Genomic DNA, 18,321 nt, shown 5'->3' with positions numbered 1-18,321 from the left:
TGAATGGTAATACAGCTTTAACTTTCTGAATTTCAACATCTACTATCATTACATAATTGCTGGCTGACACCCCTCACCCACTGTCTGACCCTCCATAATTTCCTGCAACTGCAGAAGTTTAAAACAATAAAAACTGGGGAAAAATACTTAAAAATAAACATCAGTGTCGTCCATCAAAATGATAAAAAAAAAAATCTAAATCAAATTTGCCAAGCATACTAACGGGACAACAAGCTGAGCTCTGGAAAAAGGTCCCAATAGCAAGATGGACGAGACTGAGGAATTATCTCCTGGTGGGAGTCTCATCACTGGGGATGGTAGAGCCTGGCTGGACAAAGCACCAGAAAACTGCTGCTGCAGTAACTCTGCACTGAGCCCTGGAGAGCTTTCCTCCATCTCAAACTCCTCTAAGAGCACAACACAGAGGAGCGCCCACGCCCCCTGGCGTTTAATCTGCAGCACTTCATTTCCTTCCAAACTTCTTCATTCCGCCTCACAGAGATTTGGGGCTCGCTCATTTGTCCCCCTGGAGTGCCACACAAAGATGCAGGGTCTCAACCACACTGCCTCCACCCAAAAGACTTCCAAGAAGTCCCAGACTGAGCAGAGAACTGCTTACATCTCTGCTTGATTAAGCCTTTGGGGTCTAACAAAGGACGTGTCAAGTATCAGGGGGTAGCCATGTTAGGGGAAAAAAATCAAAATATCCACAAAAACAACACGGAGGCCGGTGGCACCTTAGAGACTAAGATTTATTTGGGCATAAGCTTTCGTAGGTAAAAAACTTCACTTCTTCAGATGCATGGAGTGAAAATGTAATGCCTGCATCTGTAATTTTCACTCCATGCATGTGAAGAAGTGGGTTTTTTACCCACGAAAGCTTATGCACAAATAAAACTGTTAGTCTTTAAGGTGCCACCAGACTCCTCCTTGTTTTGAAAACAAAGGAGGGACACTGGACTGGGGATCACAAAGGGACTTGGCTTGGAAGGCACTGCTCACCACTGACCGGCCACCCACCACACAAGGCACTGAGGGAAGAGCAGGAAACATGGAAACACAGGGGTTATTGCACAGAGAGGATGGCACAAGCACATTAATCGAAAACAAGGAAACAAAGATCTTCAGAGCAGGCACTACATGCTCCAGTGTGTCTGTGCAGCACCCAGCACAGCGGGCACAATGGGAGCCTCTGAGTGCTACCATACTACCAAGAACAATTAAAGAGAATTTGGGACCAGGAGCTGGGAACACCCCCTCAGCTCACCCAATGGAATCTGCCCTCAGGACTCACCTCTCTAGGTCCTGCCCCACTTCAATGAAGAGAGATGGTCTGAGGTCTCACTCCTGGGGCACAACTTGTTTAACACAAGACATGGCCTGACCAAAGGGGTTCCCATCCATACCCCACCATATCTGGCATGCTCAGACTCTCCTGAAGCTTGGCTTCATGCCCTGATCTGACCTGAATACCCTCCCTCAACCCCTTGGACAGTCTTGTTTAGATCAGTAGCTCACCACCTTTCCAGACTACTGTACCCCTTTCAGGAGTTTGATTTGTCTTGCGTACCTCCAAGTTTCACCTCACTTAAAAATTACTTGCCATCAAAATTAGACACAAATACACAAAAGTGTCACAGCCCACTATTACTGAAATATTGCTTACTGTCTCATTTTTACCATATAATTATAAAAAACCTATTGGAATATGAATATTGCACTTACATTTCAGTGTATAGTATATAGAGAAGTATAAACAAGCCATTGTTTGTATGATATTTTAGTTTGGACTGACTTTGCTAGTGCTTTTTATGTAGCCTGCTGTAAAATTAGGCAAATATCTAGATGAGTTGATGTACCCCCTGGAAGATCTCTGCGTACCCCGGGTTGAGAACCACTGATTTAGATCATCTACCAGTCTTAGGTCTTTACAGAGTGCCAGTTGTCATGGTTCTAGGCACTACAGTGTCATAAATCCGGAACTGTTGGGGGGAGAGGGGAGCCACCAGCTGCTCCATTGTCCCCCACCTCTGCAGCCAGCAGAAATGCTCATGGACAGTGACACCGTAAGGTCACAAGCTTCACGGTAGCAGAATAACCAGGGCAAGGCTGCCATGTTAGCAGATTAAAGTCCAGCACAGAGCACTGCCCTCTGGGACAAGGTTAGGGACACACAAGGTGAGCAGGCAGCCTGGCCCTCAGCAGCCTTGTTTAGTGCAGACACGAGAGGGTAACATTAGGTGAGACGCGGGTGGGAGGGAGGAGAGCTCTTGATCAGCGATGCTGCTGCAGCTGCCGAAATTACACGGCTTGGGCAAGCTAATAAAAATGCCACATACTTATACACTGCTGGCCTGTGCTTTATCCTCCTGGATCCCCAACGGCTGGGCTGGCTGCCCTGGAGGAAAGGGAGGACGCCTTTGTGGGGCAGGTGGAGTCTAGGGACACAAAGAGAGTGGTCAGCAAGCTCCACATACCCCCACCTGCCAGCACTATGACATGCACAGCCTCCCCTCCCACCATGAAGCAACCTTGCCCTCTAACCCCCATCCTCAACACCCAGCACTCTGAGGCCCCCACCTTGGTTGCACTCCCCCCAGTGCATGCACTACCACTCCTGGGAAGTTATTATTTGGGGGAAGTTCTGTGGCCTGTGTTACACACATCAGATTAGATGATCACAATGGTCCCTTCTGACCTTGGCATCTATGAGTCACTCCAGCAGCTTAATGCCAGCAACATGTCATTGGAGCCCAGACCTGTGCCTTGGGTGTAATACCACATTACTAAATTAATTTTAAATACAATAAAAGGCCACACCATGGTGGGAAGGGAAAGACCTCCGTTTCCATTTTACAGCCAGCAAAGACCAAACAGCACTCAGGCCGCTACTGCCATCAGCTGGGACTATCCTGGTAAGTGGGCAGCAGAGCCGGTTTATGCCCATAGCCATTCAGCCACCAAGCCCAAAACACATGGGGCAAAGTTAGAAAATTTGCACTACTGACCCTCTGCATGGGACCCCTCAGCCTCTGGCCAGGAGGACAGGATGTCCTTCAGGTCACATCTCTAATTCCTGCACCCCTGGAAACACTGTGGGGACCTCAGGAACGGCAAGGGTGGGGGGAAATTAGACCATATCTCTTCTATATCCTCTTCCACTGATTCACAGCACCTGTAGGCTCAACTCAGACAACAGAATAGATGCAGCAGCTGACTTTCACCACCAGGTGGCAGCACTGCCCTCCCAGCAGCAAGAGTGCATGGGTCTGTGTCAATGTGCTTCAATCACTGCCTGTGTGTGACCCAGATATTTGTCAGCAAGGCTGAGGGAGGAGAGAGTTAGGTGGTTGATCTAACAGAAGGAACTGTGCTCCCCTCCCCCGCCCATTGCACCACACTGGTTCCTGTCCCTTGGCAGCCCTCACTCCAACACCTTGGCTGCTAGTCACAGCTATTGATTTGAATTTCAAATAAATGATTGAGGCACCTGACAAACTTTGCATGAACCAGCACAAAGCCTTGTTTAGTCAGGGCAGCTGGGAAAACAGGAGCCAAGATATTTGCACCCTGAATTCCACCACAGCTCAACCTCTGGAGACCAGCCTTAGGGAAAAGCAGTCGCACTTCCGACCAGGCGACGGGGCAGTGGGAATGGCTTACTTGGCTTTCGGTCAGCAATTCAAATCCAAACCAAATGAGCGGCCTGTGTGTGCAGTGAGTTAGTCACCACAGAAACTAGAGGTGAAAAGGGGCCCATTTAGCCTGCTGCCTGCTCTCCACAGTATTCAAATTACAGTCAAAGTTTTCAGGCAGGTGACGGCCTGGTGTCAGGCACCTGTACAATTGGGTCCTTGCTGGCAGCTTAAGACAAAAGGTGTGATGTCCTCCTTTACTTCCTAGAGGCGGCGTGCAGGGCAGTGATGAGATGTACACACAGCACCCAAGTCACCAATGAATAACTGTCTATAAAAAGCCCCTACCTGGACTCACAGCTCTGATTCCAAGCTCCAGCTGAATGACACATCCTTGAAACAAGGTTTATAAGGCAACCCCAAGCACAGCTTGAGGGGGTCGCAGGACTGCAGTGTTGCCCATCTTAAATGTGAAACTTGAATTGCCCTGCTGCTCCTCCCCATGTACCACACAGGCCAACCCAGTCATACATCCCAGCCTCTCTCTTGGGCAGCCCACCAGCCCTCACCGTAGGACACCAGCAGCTCCTAGAGCCAGCATCCTGCCTGTCCCACAGAGGTCCCACAGCCAGGGAGCTTCCATGTGTTTCTCCCACTGATCTAATAACCACATGATCACCTATCTGATGGCACTGTGCCCCTGGTAACCGTGCCCCCTATTGAAGGGGAGAGGGGGACGCTCATGGGGAAGATCACAAGAAAGGAGCTCTTGTCACATGCACCTGGAAAACATGGGACAGCAAGAGAGGATGGGTGTGTTTGTTGGGGGAGGGGGATTACTGCAGTTACAAGGACTACCAAGTACCTAGATAGGTAGAAAGGCAGATGGATTTACAAGTGGAGTTAGCTGGGTCTGGAGGAGCAATGACACAAGCAGGCCTATGTCCGCCAGCATCCACCACAAGAGCACAAAAGCAAGGAACCAGCCCAGCAAGTGTGTCTGAGCCCCTGGCCTAAGCTCTGCTGTCCCCTACACTGGGTGGATCTACTGCTCCACAGAGGAGAGGAAGGATTGCTGGATCTCATCTCCTCCCTGATTAGGAGCTGGCTGAGAGGGATGCTACTGTGTTAATGCCCCAGTAAGACAGATCCCAGTTCAACGCTCAAAGAAAGTCACGGAGGGACCCCATACCAGTGGAGCAGCCCCTTAATCCTGCCATCTGCCAGCCCCTAAGGGGGGCAAAATCCATGGAGAACCTCCCATGTTTTAACACAGTCAGCTGGTTGCCAACTGCCTGCAGCAATGCTCCTTGGTGTGATGTGCTTTTTAATGGTGACCCCAGGTTTTGCAGTAAGAGGCTTACAGCAGAATCAGGGCAACTCAAGGCACTGGTCATTGATGACACTGACTAGAAGATAAGATACAAATAATCCGATTGAGACAACTTTCACACAAAGCAGCCAGCACATTCCCCTTCCCCTGAGGGCTACATGGGGAAAGTGGGTCCCAACCAGCATCTGCATGGACCCCTGCTCCTTGAGAATTTCAGGGTTGATTAGGGTTGAGATTCTTCACCCCACCAATGGAGCCAGACAACCTCCCCTAGGGGGAGATGAGAATTCAGCTCCAGGCTCCCCTGGGCTCCTGACCTAGACTTCAGGAGAAGGAGGGGGAGATGTGACCTAGGAGGAAGGGGAAGGGAGACTTCAAGAGCTGGAGCATCAACTCTACTGGATACACACGGTGGAACTGCACCTGGGCCATCTGTCACACTAGAGTTCCAGCAGCGGGTGAACAACAGGCTGTTTGTGGCACCAGCACTTCCCGTGGAGACAAGCTGCACCACAGTAGGGGAAACCCCTTTGCAGTGAGGTGCTTTGTTAGCTTCCTGGGACAGAAGCCCATGGACTCATGTAACTTCCAGCACAGACTTGGTTTCCAAGACCAGGACTGCCCCCAAATAGCCGTCCTGGGAAGAGATGAACCTAGCATCCTGTGCCCCCTTGAAATGGACCTGGGATGAAGCCCCTGGAGTGTGAGGAAAAATGAACCTGGACCGGATTTCTATGCCCCTAGGGGATGGTGTCAGGGCAGCACTTATTGGAACACACCCAAATGTGGGGTTGTGACCACCTTCGCATTGTGACTCAAGTTTGCCATTAGCTGCTGCTCCATGAATAGTTTGCTGAGCTTTTAAACTACTCTGCTTAGTGACCATTACTGACAGCAGGGAATGTTCTGCAGGGCACACAGAAAGCACATGTGACTGCGTGAGCAGTTGGTGGGGATTAATCTGGGATGTTTGACTAAATTCAAACAAAACCATGCTTCAGTCCTATAGTATCATGGTCAGGTCTCACCTCCCAACCAGGAGAGCATACAACCTCTCCCAAAGGTGAATGATGCTCTATGTACCAGACCAACATCCAAATCATAGGGATGGACAAATAACTACGGTTGCCTGCAAGGATCTCTCACCCCAGCAGATCCCTCATTGCAGGGAGAGGTGCAAACCTATGGACAGACTCATCAGATGCAGAACCTGTGATCATAAACCAGAGGTGGAAACTGAGTCACAAAGCACATTTCAAACCTAGCAAGAAGCAACTTCAACCAGCATAACAGGGAGAGACTCACAGTGTGTCCGCACACGAAGGAGCCAGAAAGTCCCCAAATGATCACGGACAAAAAAAGAATAAAAAAGCAACAAGGAGGAGCTGGGCCCTGGACAAGGAAGAGTTGTGGAGATGACACTGAGCTACCTATCACTGGGCATTAACCCCCAACAGAGGGTGAAGCCCTGCCCTACGCAGATCATGCCATCTGTGACACTGACCTGAGAGCTCCACCTCCGTTACACACTGGCTGTGTTTGTATAGCTTGTCAAGCCAATGAAGTATAAACTGAATGCAGGCATTTCACATCAGTGTCTCGCTGAATATATCCAATTCAGGGAGGGGAGGGAGAAAAAAGCCTCTGTTTCCCATTTCTTTCTCCCACCGGACACTGGCTTTCAGCTCCCCTGAGTGAGGCAGTGGCCACCTGCACAGCATGACCAGGCAGAATTTAACTTATTAGCTGAATTTTGGCCTCATGAAAGATGCCTGACTCAGAGCCCAGGAGATGGAGGCCTCTATTTCTCCCCAGACAGAATAGGAAGCAGGCTTCCCACACACCCAACTTTCTCCTTAGTCAGATCCAAACTCCACTGAAGGATCTAGGGATCTTACTGCAGAAAGTCTCAGCATTCTACAGCTACTTCCGATCCATGCTGGAAAGTGTGAAAGTGTCTAACGATCGCTGCAGCTTGTTTTGATGTTGAATTCAGTATAATTTTCACTGTCCCCACACTTTCACTAGGCCACAGACTCATCTTGCTGTAGCGTTACAGTCCTATCACAGAGTGGCTGGCCCCTGTAAAGGAAGCATGTCCAGTCCTCCTGTGCCAAAACGGGTGCTCCCAGTTTGGTCAATTAAGAAGGTGGGGCAGCACCTGGGGGCTAAAAAAAGGTCGGGAGTGACATCCGGTGAATCAGAGCAGTGAGGAGGAGACTGGAGGAGGTTTCTAGGGAAAGCTTTGCAGGTGCTCCCAGCAAAGACGAAGGAATTATCATCAAGAATTAAAGCAGAGGGCTAATTGGCTGATCTTATAGACCCAAAGCCAGGGCTGGGAGGCTGAAAAGGTGGGGGGGGGGGAGGGAGGGAGGAAGCCAGGGAGAGGCTAGCCAGCTGTCCTTCCTGAGCCAGAGAGCCAAGGCCAGAGAAGGCTGGAGAGGGATGAAGGCTGGGAACAGCAGCGGGAGATGCCTGCTGGCTCTTGGAGCTAGACAGCTGGACCCAGAGGACTTGGGAAAGGCAAGGGAAATGAGGGAGGATGCTCCGGGGGTTTCTTCTGAAAATAGCAGGACTGCACTCCACTGGGAACGGTGAGGGGGAAGGGGAAAGAGGTCATCCGCATACAGACAGGGACGACTGAAAGTCTGGGCGTGGTTGAAGGCACTAGTCCCTCATTGCTCCACATACCACACACAAGATGTCCTGAGTTTTAATGACTGCTTGTACTGGGGTGAGAAACAGCCTGTGTGTGTGGGACTTTTGTTATGGACTTTTGGACTATATTGTTTTAAATTATCCAACCCCATCGAGGTGTAGCATTGAGACAAAAAAGCCTGAAGTGAAGTTATCGGGCCACCATAGGGGGGAAACTGAGGCAGGCATGCCTGTCATGCAGGGGCATGTCATAGGAGGGTGCTCCAGGCAGGGCCACCCTATAACAAGCCCATTAGATGAAAGAACAGTTCACTTCTCTCGGGGCTATTGTTTCAGGCCCTCTACAAGCTCAGGAAGACAATGCTGCATTGGTTACCCTGGGTTCACCTTTCTGAGGTTTCCTTCACCACCACCACGGCTAGAAACTATTTATTTATTTAAAAGCAGAGATTCCAGGACACAGTTCTGTGGCTAGGGGTGAATTTAATAGCCACAGAATTGTGGGATACACCGCATCCTGCCAATGTGTTTCAGTCGCGTCCTGGAAGGACCAGCTGTAGGGGTACGAAGGGCATTCACGTCCCAAAACCTATCTGGTTTCTTTGCTAAGACTATGGACTGGGGCTAATGAGGCCCACCAGAGGTGCTGGACTGTGCAATGCAGACACATGCCCATTTGAGGCTGTACAGAGCCTGACAGCGTCAGATGACAAGGATGTTCACCACTGACCTGTGCTGCACTGGAATCAATGACCTTGAGGAGGTAACAGCCTCCAACCCTCTCACCACAGGAGCCAGCAAGTGCATGCTTGAGAACAGGCTCCTGAGAGTCATCTCAAGGGGTGACCTGGGAACAGCAGCAAATGAAACCAGAGGGCCAAGGAAGCTATATTTAGAGGCTTCAGCAGGTCTCAGGAGAGCCTGTCTGCTCCTCTGCATTACAACACAAGAGACCAGCCCTAACTCAGTATCTCTGCCCTCCTTCCAGAGCCATATCACCCTCTGACAGAACCTCTGTTCTCCCCACTGACAGGCCCTGTCCAGCTCCTCACAACTCAGTGTTTTTACTTCCTGACAGGGCCCAGGCCTGCCCAACCAATTCACAACACCTCACCACATGCATTTGACCCCACTACTGTCCCCAGAGCGTCTGCCCCCTCTTCGCTGATACCAAGCACTTCTGCCCATTCTGCTAATCCTCAGAACCTCTGCCTGTCGCTCTGTTCGGGCCTGCATCCAGTCCACCAACACCCAATGCTGCTCCCTCCTCCCCCACTATTTCCAATGCCCCTGCCCGCACAATGCCCAGCACCTCTTCACCCCCACCAACCAGGGACCCTTAATCACTCCATCATTCCTGTTCCTAGCACTTCTTCTCCCTCTCTCTGCCTGAGCTCCTGCCCTCCTTGCCAGGGCCCTCTGTCCCTGCTGCCAGGGCCCATTGCTGGCCTGACACCCAGCATTTGTGCCCCAATAGGGCCCATACCCACAACTCCAATGCCCAGAACCCCTCCTGACATGGCCCGTACCAACCCAAGTGCCTCTAGCCCCCAAAGAGGGCCCACATCACCAATATCCAACAAGTTGCCAATGCCCCTGAAATGAGAAACAGGCCCAGGCAGAAATGTTCCCAGGGCCGTCCCTAGCCATTTTGGTGCCCTATGCAGCCCCTCCATTGGGGGTGGGGAACGTGTCCCCAGGTCTCCATGGGGGGGGGAGGGAGGGAGGAGCAGGCTTGGAGAGTAGGGGGGAACCGCCCCCCAGCATGAGCCGGCAGCACAGAGCAGGTTGGGGCCAGGTCGTTCAACTTCCTGCCGCCCGGTGATTGCAGGGCGGGCCCAACCCCGCACTCACGGGGCAGCGGGAAATGATGTGCCCAGCCCCAGACGGCTCTGCTCTGCTCCCCTGGCTCCCAGTCTCAGGTGGAGGGGGAACTGCCCCCCTAGCACTCACTGGTTGCATGAGCGGGCTGGGTCGCTCCATTTCCCACCACCCCATGGGTGCAGGGCACGCCCGACCCCTGCTGCAGTCCTCAGGGGAAGGGGCGGGGCAGGGTGGGAAGAGGCAGGGCGGAGCAGGGGCTTTGTGGAAGGGGTGGAGTGGGGGCAGGGCTGGGGCGGAGCAGGGACGGGGACCATGGGGAAGAGGCGGAGCAAGGATGGGGGCGGCTTTCCTGGGCAGCTCAGCCAGCTGGGGATCGGGCTGGCCGCTGGAGCAGCATGCAGCTGCGTAGGGCACCACGAAGTTTGGAGCAATTTGGTGCCCCAAATTTCCTGGTGCCTTACACAGCTGTGTTCTTTGCGTATGGGTAAGGATGGCCCTGAATGTTCCCCTCTGCACTCTAATGAAGGGCCCACTCCCCCAGGACAAAGGGGTTTGTAGCCCTCCCCTGGGTCTCTTGTCCCCTTGACCGGATTACAGAGTTTCCTGGAAGGCACACTCTGGCGCCTAATCAGATTAGGAGACCTGCCTTCCTTCTCCACAGCAGCAAGCATGGAGACACAGACAGCCCACTGCTCTGACCTCTGCAGGGCAGCACAAGCAGGAGCTGTAGCTTGTCACCTCCCCCACAACCAAACAGAAGTGTCAGCAGGAGAGGAGCAGCTGTCCGAAACTCCTGCAGATGCAGCTCAGCTCAGCAGCCCAAGCACTGGCTCCTGCACAGGCACGCAAACAGCAAAGCCCTTCTTCCCTTTTCCCTGACCATGCTCATTATCTGTGAAGTGAAAGGAACGGGAAGAACCCGAGGTTGAAGGGTTCACCATGGGTGGCTTCTGGGACCCCAGCTAGTATGTGTGTGGGGAGGGAGGTGTCTTTTCCCAGCCCCTGCTCAAGAGCCACATCCAGGAACAGCTGTCGCTGAAGTCCCTGTGGGACTCCTGCGTTGAATTCTTGATGGGTGCTCTGCTTGGATCACAGCAGTTTGCAGGCTTTAATCTTTAAATTCTAGGTCATCCCCATGGCTGTCTGATCTCCATACAGCATTGATTCTCAAACTTTTGTTCTGGTGACCCCTTTCCCCAAGCCTCTGAGTGCACCCCCCCCCTTAAATATATAAAAAAAAGTGTTTTTAATTTGTAACATCACTGTAAATGCTGGAGGCAAAGCGGGGTTTGGGGTGGAGGCTGACAGCTCGCGACCCCCCAAATAATAACCTCATGACCCCCGAGGGGTTCCAACCCCCAGTTTGAGAACCCCTGCCATACAGGTCTCTTGGTTCCTGGAACCAGTCCACTGCAAGGTCCCTGCACCATTAGCTGCTTTTCCGTGGCAACAGCATGGAGATATACACAAGGCCCCATGTACTACTCCGCAGCAAACTGGGCCCATATTCTGCGGCAAGGCCCCTTGGTTTGTGACAAGAGCAACAGACTGAAAATTTGGTAGCAGATTTAGATGAGTTCACGTACAGAAAGGTGGCCAATTAAAGAGGACCGTGAACAATACAGTTAGTGCAAGGGGAACCGGGGCAGGAGGAGACAGCCCAGCAGAGGCTGTCAGAGGCTCCTCTCACCCACCTCCGCACATACATGAAATAAAGAGACGCCAAGTCCCCAAACTGAGTAACACCTCAGAGAGGCGTAGGCGGGAGCTTGCTTTGGTTTCATGTTTGCCAGCACACTGCCTCACCCCACAGACCTTCCCTAGCGTAACTGCTCCTCTCACCCTGTTCCCAGGGTCACAGTGTGACAGCACAGTGCCAAGGGAAGGAGCTCAGCCAGATTCATACCACAAGCTAGCTGGCAGCTCCATCTACAAGCCTGGACTGGGGCTCGTACCGCCATCACTGCTGATCATTAACATCCCCATGGTTTATAATTCTCAGTGTTTGGTCTGATCACCCTATTTACCTCCTCTCACAAAGAACCCATTACACTCCATGGATGGGGCCCTATTTCAACTGCTCACCTATAGGGCAAGGAAGGTTAGGAAAGGATTTAATCCCCATCACATGCACCCCTCCCCCCACGTGGGAGGGACTTCATTCTGACTGCTCACTTACAACATGAGGAGTGGGGTAGCCAGAAAGGTGGTGGGGATTAAATTCCTTATCATCTGATCAGCTCCAACCTCTTCATCAGCCCTATTAAAATATTGCCCACCTGGGGCCCGGATGCATGCACTGTGTGCTTGTCTGTATCAATTCCGGAGCCTCCCTTTAAGGCAATTACAGGATACAGAAATAAGCCTGTTCTCAGAATGCATGAACCTAACTTGCTGCAATTGTGGCTTTCAGAGAAAGCCAGTGCCACCGCCTCTTCCGCCTACCAGGCCCATTCCCAGCTCTTCAGGGAGCACTTTATTAGAGGTGGCACCAAGTTCACAGGCATCACATGCCACTGATGCCCACTCTGGATCCCAGAGAAAAGAGTAGGAAGCAGAGAGAATGCCCTCACCGTTTGGATTTGTTGCCCCTCCAGTGACACTGCATTTTTATGAGACGTGAGTGTGGTTACTAATATATGGAGATATACCTATCTCATAGAGTTGGAAGGGACCCTGAAAGGTCATCAAGTCCAGCCCCCTGCCTTCACTAGCAGGACCAAATACTGATTTTGCCCCAGATCCCTAGGTGGCCCCCTCTAGGACTGAACTCACAACCCTGGGTTTAGCAGGCCAATGCTCACAGGATTCCATTGCAGTGAGGTAGCGATGACACATCAGGTGTCAGCTATTTGGGTGGGCGGGTATCTGGGGCATGCATTGCTGGCGAAGGCACATGCCAGGCAAAGGGCAGGGGGGCTGGCATTGGCTCAGTCTCTCCTACACAGTATTGCCTGTAGTTCCACGTACTCACTGCTTACCTGATTGAATGCGAGAAGGCGGTCGCCAGGTCACCTGAGGCTACAATCTCATCAGCTCAAGCTACAGTGAGCAATATCAGGTCTGGGCAGTGCTAGGATGGGAGTCTTTCAAGGAGCAGTCAGGTGCTCCAGAGAGTGGTGTGGACAACTCAGCAGGGGGCGCCCTCCTATATAAGCGAGGACTGAACCCAAACGCTAGGGAGCATTGTGATGCTGGAGGGGACATCTTTCAGACAGGACATAAACCCAAATTCCTGATCAACTGTGGTCACAAAAGGTCCCTGTGGATTTAACCCCCATGTGCTGGCCACGTTCCAGCCTAAGGGAGGTGTACGCTTCTCAGACAATCACTGTTAGAAGGAAGTGCATACCAGGGATAAAGACTGTCCAGTATTATCCCTCCCCAAAACACTGCCCCTAATACACTAAATGCCAGCCTCACCTCACTCCCAATCAGGTGGGACTCAAGCCCACTTGCCACTCTGAAATTCACATGGGAGCCACTTGCATAGCAACTGAAGCAGCTCACAGGTGATGTTCTACCCGGTACTCACACCCCACCCCAAGGATCACTGTACAAGGACTTTCCCTTTCTCCAAGGCCCAGATTGAATTCTAACTACCCTATATTTTTCTGCAGTGCCCATGACTGAGATTCTTAAGTGATGTATCTAAATCATCCCCATCCACAGGGGAACAACCTACCCCTCCAGCATGGTGCTTCTGCTGAAAGAAGAGGTACAAGAAAGGATACAGCCACCAGATAGCTGGACTGGAGATTCCAGCAATGCTGGATAGTACAACGTCATGAGTATGCAGGACGTCCTTCCCCCCCACCCCCCACCCCCACACACACACACACCCTGCCTCCTTCTATACCAGGGGTAGGCAACCTTTCAGAAGTGGTGTGCTGAGTCTTCATTTATTCACTCTAATTTAAGGTTTCGCGTGCCAGTAATGCATTTTAACATTTTTAGAAGTTATATTATATAACTAAACTATTGTATGTAAAGTAAACAAGGTTTTCAAAATGTTTAAGACGCGTCATTTAAAATTAAATTAAAATGCTGATCTTATGCCACCAGCCTGGGGTTCTCTTCACCTAGGCCGGCAGCGGGCTGAGTAGGGCCTGCGGCCGGGACCTCAGACCTGGGGGTGGGTGTTTCAGGGGTCAGGGCAGAGGGCTGGGGGAGAGGGTTCAGGGCAGAAGGCTGGGGTGTGTGTGGGGGGGTTCAGATCAGAGGGCTAGGGGCTGTGGGGGGTGCAGGGCAGAAGGCTGAGTGTGTGGGGGGGTCAGGGCAGAGGGCTGGGGTGCTCGGCTCGTAGGGGTGCTCCCAGCCCCCTGCCCTGAACGGCTTATGGCAGGGGGTTGGAAGGGATATGCCCTGTTCCACCCCCTTCCCCCAGGCTCCGTCCCTACCTCTCTCTGCCTCCTCTACAGAGCTCTGTGCACGCTGCCACTCTTCCCCCTCCCCCTCGCTAGGGCCATCAGCTGATTGGCCAGGGAAGGAGAGGAGGAGGGGCAGGAAAGCACCACGCTGGGGGAAGAAGCGGGGGAGGGGGGAAGCTTGGCTGCCGCAGAACCAAGCTTCTGCCTCCTGCCCCCACAGGGGAGAGCGGTGGGCGGTGGACAGGGGGCCGGGACCGCATCAGGGGAGCTGCGTGCCACTCAAAATCAGCTTGCGTGCCATAGGTTGCCGACCCCTGTTCTATACTGTCCTGTGTGACACTCCCATCCTCCTCATCACCAAGGAGTCCACACAGACAACCCCAACACACACAGTTTACTCTCCCTACAGATAATGCTGCACTTAAAACTGCAGTATATATACTCTCAAGGACACGTACCCCCTTGGGAAGGGGGGGAGAGACACTATCTAATCTTGGGAGAAGGACAGAGATGGCATCATGCACTGTGCCAGCCTCTGCCACCAAATCTGAAACCGGAGCAGAAGGAAGCAGCTCCCACTCTGCCACTCACCCTCTGCTTAGAGCCAGCCTTGCGATGGAGTCACCTTGGCAACATGTCAGGCCTGCTCATATCAATATAAGGGCTGGAATGGGAGAGAGAGCAAAGAGGGGGACTCCTGACTGGAGGATGGGAATCAAACAGTCTCCAGAACACTGAACAATGAGCTAATGCCCCAAAGCATTAAGGCTGAAGAGGAATGGGGCAAACACTGGAAATCTGACAAATTCAGGTGGGTGACGGGGGAGGAAGCAGCACACAGGGCTTGTAGGCAAGGAAAATGGAGTACAAGCAAGCACCCCAGAGCCTCACAGCCATGGGGACATCACAATCATTGCCTGGTAGGCTTGCAGGCTTAATGCTCTGCGGGGGGCAGATGTCACTCATTTCCTATGTCTCCCAGGGGCTGCAGGATTGTTCTGTCACACCCAGAGAGAAAAGGAGCTGTTACCCAGTCAGCTCTGAGAATGCAGAAACAAACCAGAGAAGTCAGAGTCCCATATCTGCAGGAAAGAGAGCTGTGGGGGAGGATGATTCCCAGTTTCCCTTTACTCAACTTACATTCAGAGATTCAAAGGAAACAGTGCTCACTAAGAGTCCAAATACATCACCAACCCCATCACCCTTGTGTCCAGCTCATCCCCAGGGCACTTCACGGCTTAGCCAGGCTCTTAACCTTTAAGATTCTGCACCTGCCTCAAAACTTCTGACATTACCAGGAAAAATAACCCTCACATACTCCCCTCATACAGTCAGCAGCTTCAGTTGTGGAGATGTCCCAGGACTGGAATAGCAGGGTGTGGGGAGTGGGTATGTCAAGATCAAGGGGCATTGTCAGAGCTGTATATGGGCTGCCCAGGACTGGAATAGCAGAGGCCAGGAGGGCAGGAACAAGGTGTATTTGATTCACACTTATTCACCACACATTACCTTGAATTATTTTGCAATGTGTGAACAGACTAGCAACCGCTTAGTAACACTTACCATACAGGTGACCACTTAGTAACACCCACCATACAGAGCACAGTGCAGCCTCCACACTGACCAGTGTGATTACACACAGACTCAGCCAGCTCTCACCACAACATCTGGTCCAGTCCTTTGCCATTGCATATTGTTCACTGCCTAATCAGACACTAGGCCGCTCTCTTGTGGGCAGGAGCCTCTAATTACGTCTCTAGGACTGAAATTATGGCCTGCTCCTATCCACACCATCAGCCTCCCCACAGAGCTCCCTGCTCAGCCCAGTGAGGGTACATGTGTGACGCACAGAATCCGCGACAGCAGCCTGACCCTGTTTGCCAGGTGCCCATACCTACACAGCCCCTTCCCACACTCCCCATCAAAGCGAGTGGTACTGACGCTACTTGCACAAAGAGGAAGTAGAGAGCTCAAATCTCTTTCTGAAGAGCAGCTCCTTAGCAGAAGGATGGAATGTGGCCCAGTGAGATGAAGGAGAAAGGAGCACAAGATACAGAGGAAGACATGGTGCCTGCTCCTACAGCTACATTGCAAAAAAAAACAAAACAAAAACAAAACCTAACAACTCTCGGCAGCGAAACTCAGAGCCCGGGTCAACTGACTCAGGCTCACACTACAGAGCTCAAAATAGCAGTATAGGTATCTATACCAGTGGTTCTCAAACTTTTTTTTCCCCACAGACCACTTGAAAATTGCTGAGGGTCTTGGCGGACCACTTAATGATCTTTCCAAATGTTGCTTGTACCATTAGCTAACTATTGTAAAGTGCTTTGGATAAAAGTGCTATGTGAAAAAACCTTAATAATAAACTTTTTTTTGTTCTATAAATAAAAGCACACAACTCATATTTTAATACCAGTAGTTTTACCTTTCTAATGCAATGGATGTGCCCTCTCTCTCCTGCTGTGGCAGCCCTCGAGCTGGGGCTGGGAAGAAGGGGGGTCTCTCCCCAGCAGCTGCAGACTTGGAGCTGGGGAAAGTTGCCTCTTTCTCTGGCCACCGCAGCCCTGCACATCCCAAATTCCCCCCACCCCCTCTTCTCACCTCACTGCCCCCTCCCACCTACCCCCTATTCTCCACAAGGCCACCACCTCACCTTACATCTTCTCTAGGGTCCAGGCACCTAATTAGTGGAGCCACACCTACGCAGCTCCAGTAATTAGGTGGGTAGCCCTTCATTCTTTCATGTGCGGCTGCCCAGGCACACACCTTAAAGGGAACTATCTGCGGACCACCTGAATGGAGCTCGTGGACCACAGTTTGAGAACCTCTGATCTATACTATACTATAGGTATCTATACTGCCATTTTGAGCCTTGTAGCACAAGCCCGAGCCAATTGACCTGGGCTCTGAGACTCGCTGCTATGGATTTTTTTCCCCCCGACAGTGCAGACATACCCTAAGAGACCCAACCCTTCCTGGTCTGGAGATCCCCCTGCCCCACAAGCAGTAAGTCAAGTCACAAACACTGGGGCAACAGGGAACCTGAAGAAACAGCTCCTTCTGGTCACCAGTCTCCATACCCCAACCCAGCTGATATGTGCCTCTCTGTTCATCTGGGATGCATACTGTCCCTAATACCGACTCCTGGGATGCCACGCCCAACACACCTCTTCAATAGCCAAGCTCTGTCTCCAGTCCAGCTGTGCTCTTATCTCTAACTGGATAAGAGACTGGAAATAATGAAAATTTGTGTTTTATTTTTTTATTTTTATTTTTAAACAGTGAAGGTAATTAACCATTGGAACAATTTACCAAGGGTCATGGTGAATTCTTCATCACTGACAATGCTTAAATCAAGACTGGGTGTTTTTATAAAAGCTCTGCTCCAGGAATTATTTAGGGGAAGTTCTATGGCCTGTGTTAGTCAGGCTAGATGGCCACAATGGTCCCTTCTGGCCTTATTATCTATGAACAGTCCTGCTTCCTCTCAGACCTCCAAGGCGGGCTGATCCAGTGCAATTTAAGGAGAGGATGAGACAGGGGCTTTATATCTAGGGCTGCTAGACTCTCCACATAAGCCCACATGTAGAACCTCTTCCACTAGTTTTGCGGGGGACAATTCCCGATCTGATTATTTAGAATTTCTATTACATTAGCACCCAGAGGCTCCAGTCAGGATCAGGTCCCCATTGTACTTGGTACTGTACATACACAAACAATACAAAGACATGGTCCCTGCTCCAAAGAAGCATATAGTCTAAATTCTACAGGAATCAGCAAACAGCAGGAAGTGTGAACCAGCAACAACACAGCTCAAGTTCGCTCACCAGAGGGTGAACAGTATTATCTGAGGGCCCCAGGAGCAAGGGAAAGATGTGTCTAGGGGAAATGGACGGAGTATGAATAATAGGGAGTTTCTTGCCTCATATCACCTCTCACCACAGCAAAAAAACAGACCAATGGTCCATGTAGCCTCCTCTTCTATTTCCAACAGCCAGAAGCTAGTTTCATGACACTATACCCTCTGATTTCTTGATGACCCCACCTAGTGATCAACTGATGCCCTGAAGTACGAGGATCAATACCCCTTGTGCTTGTACAAAAGCCAGTGTCACTGCTGTTGTTATACTAGTAGTTTTTTTCTTTTTCTGACTCAATAGTATATTGCAGCAGTGAGTTCCAAAGTTTAACCATATAGTAAGCAGCAAAATAAAGAAGTCCAATGGCAAGCATGAGGGAAGGGGAAGAGGTGTTGTGCCTGACTTGTGAAGTTCTTTGGAAATGCTAAACTGTAGTTTGTTCTCTCCAAAATCTACATATCTCCCACCCTGCAAGTTGCAGCATCAGGAATACACAGTAAAGACTTGGGCCTTGTCTATATTAGAAAACCATAGCTATATTAACAAACCCTTCTAGCAGAGATGCAGCTTACACCAGCAAGAGTTTTTTTGACAGCATAGCTCAAGCCAGTTCCCAAAATGAAATAAGCTATACTGGC

At 51.2% G+C, this 18,321-nt stretch overlaps 1 protein-coding gene across 4 annotated transcripts in view; it reads right to left on the bottom strand.

The window, feature by feature from the left end:
• Positions 1–18,321, bottom strand: part of DGKZ (diacylglycerol kinase zeta) — a 101,695-nt gene that overhangs the window by 62,089 nt on the left and 21,285 nt on the right. For 3 of the 4 annotated variants that reach the window (XM_054025900.1, XM_054025896.1, XM_054025899.1), the window contains one exon: positions 2,340–2,438. The exons of the other annotated variant lie outside the window; for it this stretch is intronic. In XM_054025900.1, the coding sequence (XP_053881875.1) occupies positions 2,340–2,438 (99 nt within the window). The remainder of the gene's footprint in view (positions 1–2,339; positions 2,439–18,321) is intronic. 4 annotated transcript variants of the gene reach the window in all.

Source organism: Malaclemys terrapin, chromosome 4 (assembly GCF_027887155.1).
Source record: "Malaclemys terrapin pileata isolate rMalTer1 chromosome 4, rMalTer1.hap1, whole genome shotgun sequence".
Classification (NCBI taxonomy): domain Eukaryota; kingdom Metazoa; phylum Chordata; order Testudines; family Emydidae; genus Malaclemys; species Malaclemys terrapin.
The sequence above is the reverse complement of the archived record's forward strand: the minus strand, read 5'-3'. Positions and strand labels throughout refer to the sequence as shown.